This window comes from Lepidochelys kempii, chromosome 9 (assembly GCF_965140285.1).
Source record: "Lepidochelys kempii isolate rLepKem1 chromosome 9, rLepKem1.hap1, whole genome shotgun sequence".
Taxonomy (NCBI): Eukaryota; Metazoa; Chordata; order Testudines; family Cheloniidae; genus Lepidochelys; species Lepidochelys kempii.
In genome coordinates, this window is record NC_136388.1 from 48,999,230 (window position 1) to 49,012,622 (window position 13,393).

Below are 13,393 nucleotides of genomic sequence, written 5' to 3' on the forward strand. Positions count from 1 at the left end.
GGACGGATACTGGTAGCTGCTGCCGACAGCTCCCACAGAGCGGGCAGCTACTGTAAGACTCACAGCATAACGCCCTTGTGGGGCGCCATTACGCACATGTTCACGCAACGGATACATAGTGGCCACTCAAGTGAACGCACACTCCCAAACCCAAGAGCATGCAACTCGCGCGCACAGCATGCACGTGACCAGGCACGCACACAGCCCGGATTTTGCGCCAAGCCCACGGCGGCAAGTGCGCGCACAGACGCGCGTGCACGCTCCGATTGTGGCCCGGGAGCGCGCGGGCCGGGCGCTAGCGCGGGCCGCAGCCCGCCCACAGCCGGGCGTGGGGGAGAGAGCTGATGCGCAGGCGCACTCGGACGGGATCTGGCGAGCGCTCGGGGGATGGTGACGCATTAAGCAGGCGCCGTGCGGCGGGATGAAGGTGGCGGTGGCCGGCTGCTGCCATGGCGAGCTGGACAAGCTCTACGAGACGTTGGAGCTGCTGCAGCGGCGGCACAACGTGCGTATCGACCTGCTGCTGTGCTGCGGCGACTTCCAGGCCGTGCGCAACGAGGCGGATCTACGCTGCATGGCCGTGTCGGCCAAGTACCGCCACATGCAGACCTTCTACCGGTGAGCGTCGGGCCTGGCCGCTCGCCCTGCAGACCCCCAGCGCCCGCTTTGGGCGCCTCCGTTGCCGTGGGGAGCAGAGCGCTGACAGATGCGGCACCGGGAACTTCTCCTCCCCGTCCGCCGTCGCGTCAGATCCCTGCGCCGCCGTGTGTGACAGCGGGGGGAGGCTGCGCCCTCTCCCCAGACTCGCTGGGTACCTGGAGCTCGAATCGCCCCACCCCCCACGAACGCGAACGGCCGCTGCCTCCAGGCCCGGGCCTCCCCTTTCTCCTCAGGGTCTCGACCCCCTCCTCGTCCCTACGGGATTCTGCAGCGATCTGGAGAAGGCGGGGTCCCCCTGAACTGAAACGCAGCCCGAAACTGAGCACTGTCGTTTTTATATACAAATACTACCAGTAGCTTTGTTTTCAGTTTTCAGAGTAACAGCCGTGTTAGTCTGTATCGCAAAAAGAAAAGGAGGACTTGTGGCACCTTAGAGACTAACCAATTTATTTGAGCATAAGCTTTTGTGAGCTACAGCTCACTTCATCGGATGTTTTCAGTGTTTCTGTGGACACCTGGTGGCCTGTTAAACAGAATAAATTGGGCCTATCTTTGAACAAAATAGGTTGTGTGTCTGATACTAGCATTGTCTGCTAGTTTGGGGCTGTAAAAATCTATCCTTTCAAAAACTTAAAAGTCCCAACATTTTTGCATGTAGATTTGTATAGGCCCAATCTTTTCTGCTGCTTATGCATGTAAACATCTTGAAATATCACTTGTGTATTGTTAAGATGTTGTTTTTCTGTTTCTGGAATAGGTATTATTCAGGAGAGAAGAAGGCTCCTGTTCTCACGATCTTTATCGGGGGTAATCATGAAGCCTCAAATCACTTGCAGGAATTGCCATATGGAGGATGGGTGGCACCAAACATATATTACCTTGGTATGGAATGTCATTTAATTCTTTGATTTTTACAGATTTAATTATAAATATGGGCTTGAACTTCCAGGGGTTAAATATTGAGGTAATTTCTATAAACTCTTAGATTTCTGACTAGGTTGAGATGCATATTACTGTTTTGGATTTTGGTTTTGGAGTACTGGCTATATAGCATTGGGAAAAGCTCAGGAGGATTCAGTTTTGCTTCAGATGCTCAGTTGAAGATTAGCAGAATATAGTAAAATGACTTTGGCTGGGTGATCTCGTGAGCCTGAGTCTTTGCTTTTAGTGACTTCAGTACTTCTGGGTTCTGTTTTTGGTTTCTTTCTGTATTCTCCAAGGGCCAATGTTTTAAATTATGCTGAGGATTTGCCAGTTTTTCTCTTTACCCTCCATCTCACCCTTTCTATCCAATCTTTGATTTCAAATTGGCTCTGAAATTTCCTGTTGCATGACCTGCAAATGGATGGATTGCATCAAAGAAGATGGTAAGCAGGTGGACTTCAGTGCTGTCTTGTACAATTGAAGATGGCTATGCTTGCATGATGATCTAACAAATTGATGGGATAAGGGGTAGATGACCAGCCATCATAACAAACTCTCTCTGCAACTGAATTTAATCTTTCTTCTTAATCTCTTTACTCATGCTACATTCTTTTATCTCTGCTTATCTTTTCTATTTCCCAGGACCACAACCTGAGTATTATCTCTGATCTTTTTTCTTATTTTGTTTCTTGTTGGTGGTTTCTCTCTAATATTGCCCAAACTAGCTTCTTTATTATCCCTACTACTCCTAACACCCTTCCCTGTGCCTTGGTAACTTTTTACAATTAATGGAACCCACTGCTGGTCCCCTTACTGCTGTCCTGTTTTTGTTCCAGTCCATTTCCATTCCAGTCAATTGGACATGCCACTGCTAATGACCTTTCTCTCCTGCTCCTGTCACTAAATTGGCCTTACTGTTTTCTGGATTAAGTTTAGGTTCTTTGCTTTTATCTACAAGACCTTATTTTGCATTAAAAAAGAGAGATGGCTAAGGGAGATGATTTGATAAAGGTCTATAAAATCATGAATGGTGTGGCAAAAGTATATAAGGAAGTATTATTTACACCTTTGCGTAACAGAAGACTCAGTGGTCACCCAATGAAATTAATAGGAAGCAGACTTAAAACAAACATAAGGTAGTACTTCTTCACACAATGCAGAGTCAACCTGGGGCAGCCCTCACTGGAAATGCTAAGGTCAGGGCAGGCTGCAAAAGGAAGAGCAGATACTCCCAAGTCTAGCGTGTAACACTAAAGTTAAACTCTCCAACCAGTCACAAACTGCTGCTGATCCACCACACTAGTTATCAAGGAGCAAAAAAGAAATCACACAGCCCCCTTTATTGCATTCCAGTCCTTGGGTTCCCAGTCAGCACATAGGTCCAGTACAGTGAGAAGTTATTTAAAAAACTGCTCAGTATACTAAATATTCTTCTGACCCCAAAGGGTCAGCTACGTCACCAGATCAGTATAGGTTTGGATCTTACCCAAAATACCACTCTGCCAGCCAACCCTTTAGTGTCTAAAGGTTTATTATAAAGAAAAAGAGACCAAGAAGAGAGATGTTAAATGGTAAAGCAGTCACATACACACAAAGACTTCAAAGTCCATCAGATTCCTAGCAGTATTGGTGAGTTTGCTGGTTTGAAAGTCCCTCTGGAATACATCCACAGCTTGGATGGGTCATTCAGTCCTTTGTTCAGAGCTTTAGTTTGTAGCAAAGTTCCTCCAGAGGTAAGAAGCAGGATTGAAGGTAAAATGGAGAAGATGCAGCCGCCTTTTATAGTCTTTTGCCATTCGGCTTGTGCTTCCTCTGTTTCAAACACAAGCTGCCTAGCATATGGCTTGGAAGCCTTTTCTGTCCCTAAGCATGCCCCTAATGCCTTATGATGAGTCATAAGGTGTATCCCTTGCCTTCTCTCAATGGGTCAGTTGTATGGTCCTTAATGGGCCATCAAACAGACTAGGCTGTGCTGATGCCAAACTGTCTGGGGGTGTCACGCAGAAGCATAGCACAAGTTTTCTAAGACACACACACATACATATCTATAACCCATAATACAAAGGTGATATTAGGCAAATTGTAACATTTTTGCAGAGATCTTACCTGGCATATCTGGCACAACTCATTTCAATTTTGCAATATTAATATTTATAATATCTTCAAGTGTCCCCCAGATTCCATACAGAGTCACACCCCCCCATGCAAAATTGATGCAGAAAGGGGTGTCCCTAGACACTGCTGAATGCATCATAAGAGTTTTTCATTCTTGGTTATATGTCACTACAGCTTCTAACCCAATCTCAGAAGTATCACTGTATAACAGAAATAGTTTATCAAAATTAGGTTTGATTAGATCAGGCTTTTTTGCTATAAAGCTTCTTTCATTCTCTGAAAGACTTTCTCATCTGATAATACTCTAATATAGACCTTACTGCTTTCAAGGGTGTAATCACCTTGCTGTCATGGCTAAATACCAATGTGGTGGCGTGCCTCAGTTTCCCTTTCTATACAGCAGACTAAATTTGTAAAGATTTCAGAGTAATAGCCATGTTAGTCTGTATTCGCAAAAAGAAAAGGAGTACTTCTGGCACCTTAGAGACTAACCAATTTATTTGAGCATAAGCTTTCGTGAGCTACAGCTCACTTAATCGGATGCATCGTATGCATCTGATGAAGTGAGCTGTAGCTCACGAAAGCTTATGCTCAAATAAATTGGTTAGTCTCTAAGGTGCCAGAAGTACTCCTTTTCTTTTTGTAAATTTGTAAAGGTTTCTCTGCTGTGCCAAGTTTCACAATTGCTTACAAGTATCCCTTGTAATTAAACAAAGACTGTGAATGGCTAGCCAACTACAAAAGCAGGTTCTCCTCCCTTGGTGTTCACACCTCAACTGCTAGAAGAGGGCCTCATCCTCCCTGATTGAACTAACCTCGTTATCTCTAGCCTGATTCTTGCTTGCATATTTATACCTGCCTCTGAAAATTTCCTTGATATGCATCCGACGAAATGGGTATTCAGCCATGAAAGCTTATGCTCCAATATGTCTGTTAGTCTATAAGGTGCCACAGGACTCTTTGCTACTTTCTCTATGCAGTGATTCACCCTGAGGTAACTCAATCAAATCACTTCCACACCCATCAGTTGCAGCAAATAGCTTGCAAAAACTACCATGAAGATTTTTCTCTTCAGGAATCTTTTTTTTTTTCTTTTTCCCCCTTTTTCTCCACAAAAGCATTGCTCTGTGGAGCCACAACAAACTCCCTTTGAGTTTCACTTATTCCAGAGGTGATTCTGGGTGTATTAAGAGGACTTTCACATAACCTCCTTTTAGGCAAGCTGCTAAACTCCATGGTTAAAGGCACTTTTTCCCTAAGCAGCTTTCCTCACTGGCAAAATGCAGTTTACCACACACAAGCTTAGGAACACTTCCTTCTTGGGTTTTAGTCAAGTCCCGAATCACTCTGGGTTAAATGAAATATCCTCAACCATCATAGGCTGACGGGCACCTTCTGTCTGCTCCACAGTTCTCCTTTGTTAGGCACACTGCTATTTGCAACAGACAAACAGTTGGAAACAGTTTTTCCTTCAACAGATAAACTGTTGCTTTCTACAAACAGTGGTTCATCATACTGAGCTACTCTAAGCAAATCATTTTTACTTTGTTCAGTCTCACTTTTACAAACTTCAGTTGCCAGTAATCCATCACCCACCAGAAATCTACCCTTTCCTCCCTCAGTTAGGGCTTCAAACTGACATCAACTCTAACTTTCTCTAAAGAAATATTTTCCTGAGCTTCTTTCTGTGCTTCATTTAACTCTAGATTCACTTCTGAGATATTACACATTCAGAAATTTCTTCACCGGATAAACTGCTTTTCTGTCTAGACAAACAGCTGTTTTCCAGTCCCAAGGCTAGAGAGACTCTCTTCCTTGCTACAGCATACCTTGTTAAACACATGCAACTGCTTCGAGTCAAACCCCTCCTTACAAATCTCCCTGTTACAGACAACATACAGAGAATTCACATTCATACTTTATCTGGGACTATGTTAATCAGGGTAATGTCATAACCCAGTTCCACATCATTATTAAACAACATATCAACATTCTTATAAACTGAACAGACTCTATCTCCATCATTGCTGTAGAGAGGAGCTGAGCTTCCAGGATAACACAGTACCTGCTGTTCTTCATTATTTTGATTTGGAGTTTAAGTCTGGCAACATTGGTATCAGCTTGCAGCAGATCCATTTGCCTCCTGTGAGATTTTTCTCTCTCTCTCCAGCTTGCTTGGTTCTTTCCTCAGCTCACCTGGCTCGTTTCTCAGCTTCTTTTTCCAGCTGGGCCAAGGCTTGCTTCTCTTGCATTTGAAGTTCTGCCATTTCTCTCTCATGCTGAAGACAGTGGCTCTCTCTCAGGGCTTGCAGTTTTGACTGTGAATCGCTCATTGTGACTAACTTTAACCTTTGGCACGCTCAGTTTTAAATTTCAAACTTGAAATAGCTTGGGGTTCTGATCCAAAACCCAAATGATCTGGTTCATAGAATATCAGGGTTGGAAGGGACCTTAGGAGGTCATCTAGTCTAACCCCCTGCTCAAAGAAGGACCAATCCCCAATTTTTGCCCCAGATCCCTAAATGGCCCCCTCAAGGATTGAACTCTCAACCCTGGGTTTAGCAGGCCAATGTGCAAACCACTGAGCTATACCTCCTCCATTGTTTAACTACAACAATGTGATCTGTGGTGCCTGGGGCAACCCTCACTGGAAATGCTAAGGTCAGGGCAGGCTGCAAAAGCGAGAGCAGATACTCCCAGACTGGTGGGTAACACTGAAGTTAAAACAACGAGGAGTACTTGTGGCACCTTAGACACAAACAAATTTATTTTGGCATAAGCTTTCGTAGGCTAAAACTCACTTCATCAGATGCATGGAGTGGAAAATATCGTTGGCAGGTATATATACACTGCACATGAAAAGATGGGAGTTGCCTTACCAAGTGCGGGGGTCAGTGCTAATGAGACAATTCAGTTAAAGTGTAAGTGGGCTATTCTCAACAGTAGAATTCGAAGGGAGGAAAAAATCACTTTTTTAGTGGTAATGAGGCCAATGTAATCAGGGTGGCTCATTTCAAACAATGGACAAGAAGGTGTGCGTAACAGTAGGGGGAAATTAATATGGGGAAATTAGTTTTTTGTAGTGACCCATCCACTCCCAGTCTTTATTCAAGCCTAATTTGATGGTGTCCATTTTGCAAATTAATTCCAGTTCGGCAGTTTCTCGTTGGAGTCTGTTTGAATTTTTGTTGTTGAAGAATTGCCACTTTTAAGTCTGTTATTGAGAGTCCAGGGAGAGCAAAGTGTTCTCCGATTTGTTTTTGGATGTTATAGTTCTTGATGTCTGATTTGTGTCCATTTATTTGTTAAACTGTGCTTCTGATTTCCTCCACTGGTTATCAAGAAGCAAAAAAGAAATCACGCTGCCCCCTTTATTGCATTTCTATTTTCTGGCTCCCAGTCAGCACTTAGGTCCAGTACTCTGAAAAGTTATTTAGGGGAAAAAAAAATAAATCAAAACTGCTCACATGTACAAAATGTTTTTCTGACCCCAAAGGGTCAGCCACATTACCAGATCAGTATAGGTGTGGATCTTACCCAAAATACTATGCTGCCAGTCAATCCTTTATTATAAGCCTTTAGTTTTAGGCACTAAAGGGGGGGGGGGGAGAACACTTGTTGCCAGGGGATGTTGTGAAGCCAAAACTATAATGGGGTTCAAAAGAGAATTAGATAACACCATGGAGGATAGGTCCACCAATGGCTATTAGCCAAGATGGTCATGGAAAGCAACCCCACTGTTGGAAGACAGGATGCTGGGCTTGATGGTCTAAGTATGGCCGTTCTTATAATTCTCCCCCTCCTAAATCTCATCTCACTTCTGAAATATTTCTCTTTACTGCTCCCTTCTTTTCATCTTATTTTTTTGGTCATCTTTCATGACTGAAAGTCTCCATGTTTGCTTCTGCCAAATACTTCTTATCCTTCGAATTTCTCTTTAAAATTCACATCTTCAATCAATCCTTGCTTTTCATTTTCAGTTATCCCCAGATGACTGACTTTTCTTGTGCTTTTATTCTTGTCAGTCTTAAATTGTAAGACTTAGTTTTATTTTATTTGTAAAGAATCATGAAAATGTGTGGTGCTGCAATGTGAATGACTTCATTTGTTTTGGGCAGGTTAGAAATACAAAAATTGCTTTCTACAATAATAGGTTTTGTCCGGGATTGGAAGTAGTGCAGAGGCAAGTGAACATTTTCTAAAATGCAACTAATTTGAACTATAGTTCTGGATGAGTTATTTTATCTGAATCAATTCTTTTGTACCTAATGCACATTATGTTAAAGTTGAACAGACTAGATTACAATTCCTAAAAGCTCCCTGTTTTGCTGATATGCAGAGAATTTTATTTTAATCTCTTGTCATTCTAGGTTATGCAGGAGTAGTAAAATATCGTGGTGTAAGAATTGGTGGAATTTCTGGCATTTTCAAATCTCATGATTATAAAAAAGGTAATATTTTTTGTAACTTTGACTTTTTATTAACATATACATTCAGAAACATCTTGCAATTAAGATTCCATACTCTTTTTTTATTAGGTGTTTTATTTATAGTGTGTGTGTTGGAGAATTTACAGGTTCTCCAAAGTTGCCTGTGAACAGATTTCAACTGTTGAGTCCATATGTCTATGCGCAGACATGGCACCAACTCTTCAAGCTGAAAACAGTCATTGACACCAGAAAAAGAGCTCCCCGTGGATGTACAAGTCTTTGTAGCAATCATCCTAACGTTTCTTTGGCAGCATTCTTTAGTTAATAGTGTCAGTCTGTTTCTTTTACCTATAAAATTGATTATGTAAGTTGGCATTTATATAGAAATATCAAAAGACTCAACTTGAATTTCAGAGCTGCAAAGTCTCAAGGCTTTATTCCCCCACTTATGCTCTGAACACCACAAGCGAGGCTCACCTCTTGCAATTTGATTCCCCTTTCTCCCTCTAAGAACCCAGTCTCTTGTGTGACCTGTTTTTCTTGGTATGTTTCAGGTCATTTTGAGTGTCCTCCATACAATCAGCAGACCGTAAGAAGTGCGTACCATGTGAGGAATATTGAAGTCTTCAAACTCAAACAGGTGGGGAGTAAAGCTTTTTTTTGAAGAGGGTAGATAATTTTGCATGAGATTAGACTAATCTAGAGATGAGCATGTTGATCTGAATTTACATTATCTGTTTCTATTGACACAATCAAAGTTTGCTTCTGCTATTCACAATAGAAGGTAATTCTACAGGCCTTGTCACTAATCTTTGCATTGTCGCAAGACTGCCTTCTTCAGTTGATAAAGAAACACGTCACGCAGGTGTCCCTCACAGGGTGATGCAAATCCTTAATTACATTCTCTGCAATATCAGCAAATATTCAAGGGGACTTATGTGCATGGGTTAAGAGTGCAGTGTGTTGTGTATTGGGAAAGCTGGAGGCTGTAGCTAACGTTTTGTTTTAGTGTCTGAGAGAGACCAGTGGGTTTCAGTTGGAAGCCGAGGAAGTGCTATATCTGTAGTGGTGCAGAGCCTGGCACTGTTAGCAGAGATGTACTGTGTTGGGATTGAGTAAGGTACTCAATTGAGTAAGGTACTGTCGTTCTCAATTCCTACTGCCATCCCTTCAGAGACAGTTAAGGTGGTCTGGGAAATGTCACTATAACTTTGCATTTCATGATTTTCCAGCAGTGGGAGAGGTCCCCGTCACTCCCCAAAAGACCTATCTCTGACTCCTGGAAGATAAAAGGAATACTTTTCCTTTGTTCCCATTCAGAGACTGCTGGTGGCTCTGATGGGTGAGAATGGTCCCGCCTAACCTAGGAATCTGGTAGCACCTTAAAGACTAACAGAATTATTTGGGCATAAGTTTTGTGGGTAAAAAACCCCACTTCTTCAGATGCATGCCTTCATGCATCTGAAGAAGTGGGGTTTTTTACCCATGAAACTTATGCCCAAATAATTCTGTTAGTCTTTAAGGTGCCACTGGACTCCTCCTTGTTTTTGTGGGTACAGACTAACACGGCTTCCCCTCTGATACTTGGCCTTCTAACCTAATCCTCCTAGAGCCACTCAAAGGCCTGGTCTACATTTAAAACTTACACCAGCATGGCTATGTTGATCAGAGCTGTTTTTTAAAAAAAAGCAAAATGAAAACACAACCTTAGCTATATAGCTATGCTGACAAAAGCTCCAGTGTAGACAGTTATGCAGACAGAAGAGGGCTTCTGTTGGCATAGTTAATGTCCTAGGAGGTCATGTTACTATACTGACAGAACTCTTCCTTTCAGCACTAGGGGACTATACCAACGTAGTTGTGCCAACATAGGGTCTGTAGCGTAGATGTAGCCAGAGTGAATGAGTGACTGCTTCTGCTGCAGCTCAGAACTTTCCCAAGTTGCAGAAGAATGAAACTGACCTACTTCAGTTTCACTGTTGCACTATGAAAATCTCTGAACATGGTGCTAGAAAAATCACAAGCTTGGAGATGGAAAAATTATTATGTAGTTTTAAAAGAGCTATTGAAGTGCCTGTAGGTAGGGGGTGCCTGTAGGCAGGGGATAGCTAAAATACTTCAAGAAAATAGCGCAAATGGTGATTGAGAGTAACACAGGGAATCTCACCCATGCTTAAGTAGCTTGCCAGCTCAGAGAAGATAATGTATGCCAATAGAATACAACTAACTTATAGTTGTAATAACTATAATTCAAGCATAGTGATACTTTCTTCCAACGTTTTCTATTGTGTGAATTTGCTTTGTAAATAGCACTTATTATATGGCTATAATTTTAGAAATTCTTATGTCCATATAACTGCTTGACATTTGCCTCTGAGGGGAGATATCAAAACGATACTGTGCACTAAATGCTGGCTTACCTGTCCCAAGGAAAGCAAGAAAGTGGCACACAAACCATAGAGTTTAGAGAATGCAAGATCAAACTCAGTGGCACTCTGGAAGATTGCATCCAGTGGTATAACCTCAGTGTTTAGAAAGTCAGACTGTCAGTCAAAATCTGCTCTGGTCAGACAAAAAGAATCAAGTATGCTCCCCCTTCATTAGTATTCATTTAAGTGCTGTTCTTTTCCTATGTTTACTTTTTGCTTTATAGCTAAAGCATCCTATGGATATATTTATGTCACATGATTGGCCAAGAAGTATATATCACTATGGAAACAAGAAACAGCTTCTTAAAATGAAATCTTTCTTCCGCCAAGAAGTGGAAAACAATACATTGGGAAGCCCTGCTGCTTCAGAGCTTCTGCAGCACTTTCAACCCACATATTGGTTCTCAGCACATCTTCATGTAAAATTTGCAGCTTTAATGCAACACCAGGTAACAAATAAATAAAAGCATGTTGTGTCTATCTCAGGTTTCTAATGCCAGTAGCCAGATCCACACAAGCATTTTTCTCTTGTAAAAACTTATTTGCTTTTCCTTTTATAAATGTATTTTCATATAGTTCATGGAAAGTACTCCTACCTATATTAAGTAACTATTAATTCACCCTAATAATCAAAGGCATAGCCTAAGCTAAAGAGTCTTAACTCATGAAGACAGTGAATGTTATAACTTATTCTGTTTATAAGGGTATGTCTACACTATGGAATAAGGTTGAATTTATAGAAGTCGTTTTTTTAGAAATCGGTTTTATATATTCGAGTGTGTGTCTGTCCCCACAGAAAATGCTCTAAGTGCATTAAGTGCATTAACTCGGCAGAGTGCTTCCACAGTACCGAGGCTAGAGTCAACTTCTGGAGCGTTGCACTGTGGATAGCTATCCCACAGTTCCCGCAGTCTCCGCTGCCTATTGGAATTCTGGGTTGAGATCCCAATGCCTGATGGGGCTAAAACATTGTCGTGGGTGGTTCTGGGTACGTATCGTCAGGCCCCCCTTTCCTCCCTCCCTCCGTGAAAGCAAGGGCAGACAATCGTTTCGCGCCTTTTTTCCTGAGTTACCTGTGCAGACGCCATACCACGGCAAGCATGGAGCCCGCTCAGGTAACCGTCACCGTATGTCTCCTGGGCGCTGGCAGATGCGGTACGGCATTGCTACACAGTAGCAGCAACCCATTGCCTTCTGGCAGCAGACGGTGCAGTACGACTGGTAGCCGTCCTCGTCGTGTCTGAGGTGCTCCTGGCCACGTCGGCTGGGAGCGCCTGGGCAGACATGGGCGCAGGGACTAAATTTGGAGTGACTTGACCAGGTCATTCTCTTTAGTCCTGCAGTCAGTCCTATTGAACCATCTTATGGTGAGCAGGCAGGCGATACGGATTGCTAGCAGTCGTACTGTACAGTCTTCTGCCAGGCTGGCAAGAGATGAGGATGGCTAGCAGTCGTACTGTATCATCTTCTGCCAAGCAGCCATGAGATGTGGATGGCATGCAGTCCTTCTGCACCGTCTGCTGCCAGCCAAAGATGTAAAAGATAGATGGAGTGGATCAAAACAAGAAATAGACCAGATTTGTTTTGTACTCATTTGCTTCCCCCCCACCCGTCTAGGGGACTCATTCCTCTAGGTCACGCTGCAGTCACTCACAGAGAAGGTGCAGCGAGGTAAATCTAGCCATGTATCAATCAGAGGCCAGGCTAACCTCCTTATTCCAATAAGAACAATAACTTAGGTGCACCATTTCTTATTGGAACCCTCCGTGAAGTCCTGCCTGAAATACTCCTTGATGTAAAGCCACCCCCTTTGTTGATTTTTAGCTCCCTGAAGCCAACCCTGTAAGCCATGTCATCAGTCGCCCCTCCCTCTGTCAGAGCAACGGCAGACAATCGTTCCGCGCCTTTTTTCTGTGCGGACGCCATACCAAGGCAAGCATGGAGGCCGCTCAGCTCACTTTGGCAATTAGGAGCACATTAAACACCACACGCATTATCCAGCAGTATATGCAGCACCAGAACCGGCAAAGCGATACTGGGCGAGGAGGTGACGTCAGCGCGGTCACGTGAGTGATCAGGACATGGACACAGATTTCTCTGAAAGCATGGGCCCTGCCAATGCATGCATCATGGTGCTAATGGGGCAGGTTCATGCTGTGGAACGCTGATTCTGGGCTCGGGAAACAAGCACGGACTGGTGGGACCGCATAGTGTTGCAGGTCTGGGACGATTCCCAGTGGCTGCGAAACTTTCGCATGCGTAAGGGCACTTTCATGGAACTTTGTGACTTGCTTTCCCCTGCCCTGAGGCGCATGAATATCAAGATGAGAGCAGCCCTCACAGTTGAGAAGCGAGTGGCAATAGCCCTGTGGAAGCTTGCAACGCCAGATAGCTACCGGTCAGTTGGGAATCAATTAGAAGTGGGCAAATCTACTGTGGGGGCTGCTGTGATGCAAGTAGCCCACGCGATCAAAGATCTGCTGATATCAAGGGTAGTGACCCTGGGAAATGTGCAGGTCATAGTGGATGGCTTTGCTGCAATGGGATTCCCTAACTGTGGTGGGGCCATAGACGGAACCCATATCCCTATCTTGGCACTGGAGCACCAAGCCGCCGAGTACATAAACCGCAAGGGGTACTTTTCAATAGTGCTGCAAGCTCTGGTGGATCACAAGGGACGTTTCACCAACATCAACGTGGGATGGTCGGGAAACGTACATGACGCTCGCATCTTCAGGAACTCCGGTCTGTTTCAAAAGCTGCAGGAAGGGACTTTATTCCCAAACCAGAAAATAACTGTTGGGGATGTTGAAATGCCTATATGTATCCTTGGGG

The 13,393-nt window shown here is 43.6% G+C and overlaps 1 protein-coding gene across 1 annotated transcript in view; it reads left to right on the top strand.

Moving 5' to 3' along the window:
• Window positions 1–334: 334 nt before the first annotated feature.
• DBR1 (debranching RNA lariats 1) overlaps window positions 335–13,393 on the top strand; it is a 29,260-nt gene continuing 16,201 nt past the window's right edge. The window contains exons 1-5 of the mRNA XM_073360241.2: window positions 335–618; window positions 1,418–1,542; window positions 8,070–8,150; window positions 8,684–8,769; window positions 10,783–11,007. Coding sequence (XP_073216342.1) covers window positions 422–618; window positions 1,418–1,542; window positions 8,070–8,150; window positions 8,684–8,769; window positions 10,783–11,007 — 714 coding nt within the window. The 5' untranslated portion in view covers window positions 335–421. The remainder of the gene's footprint in view (window positions 619–1,417; window positions 1,543–8,069; window positions 8,151–8,683; window positions 8,770–10,782; window positions 11,008–13,393) is intronic.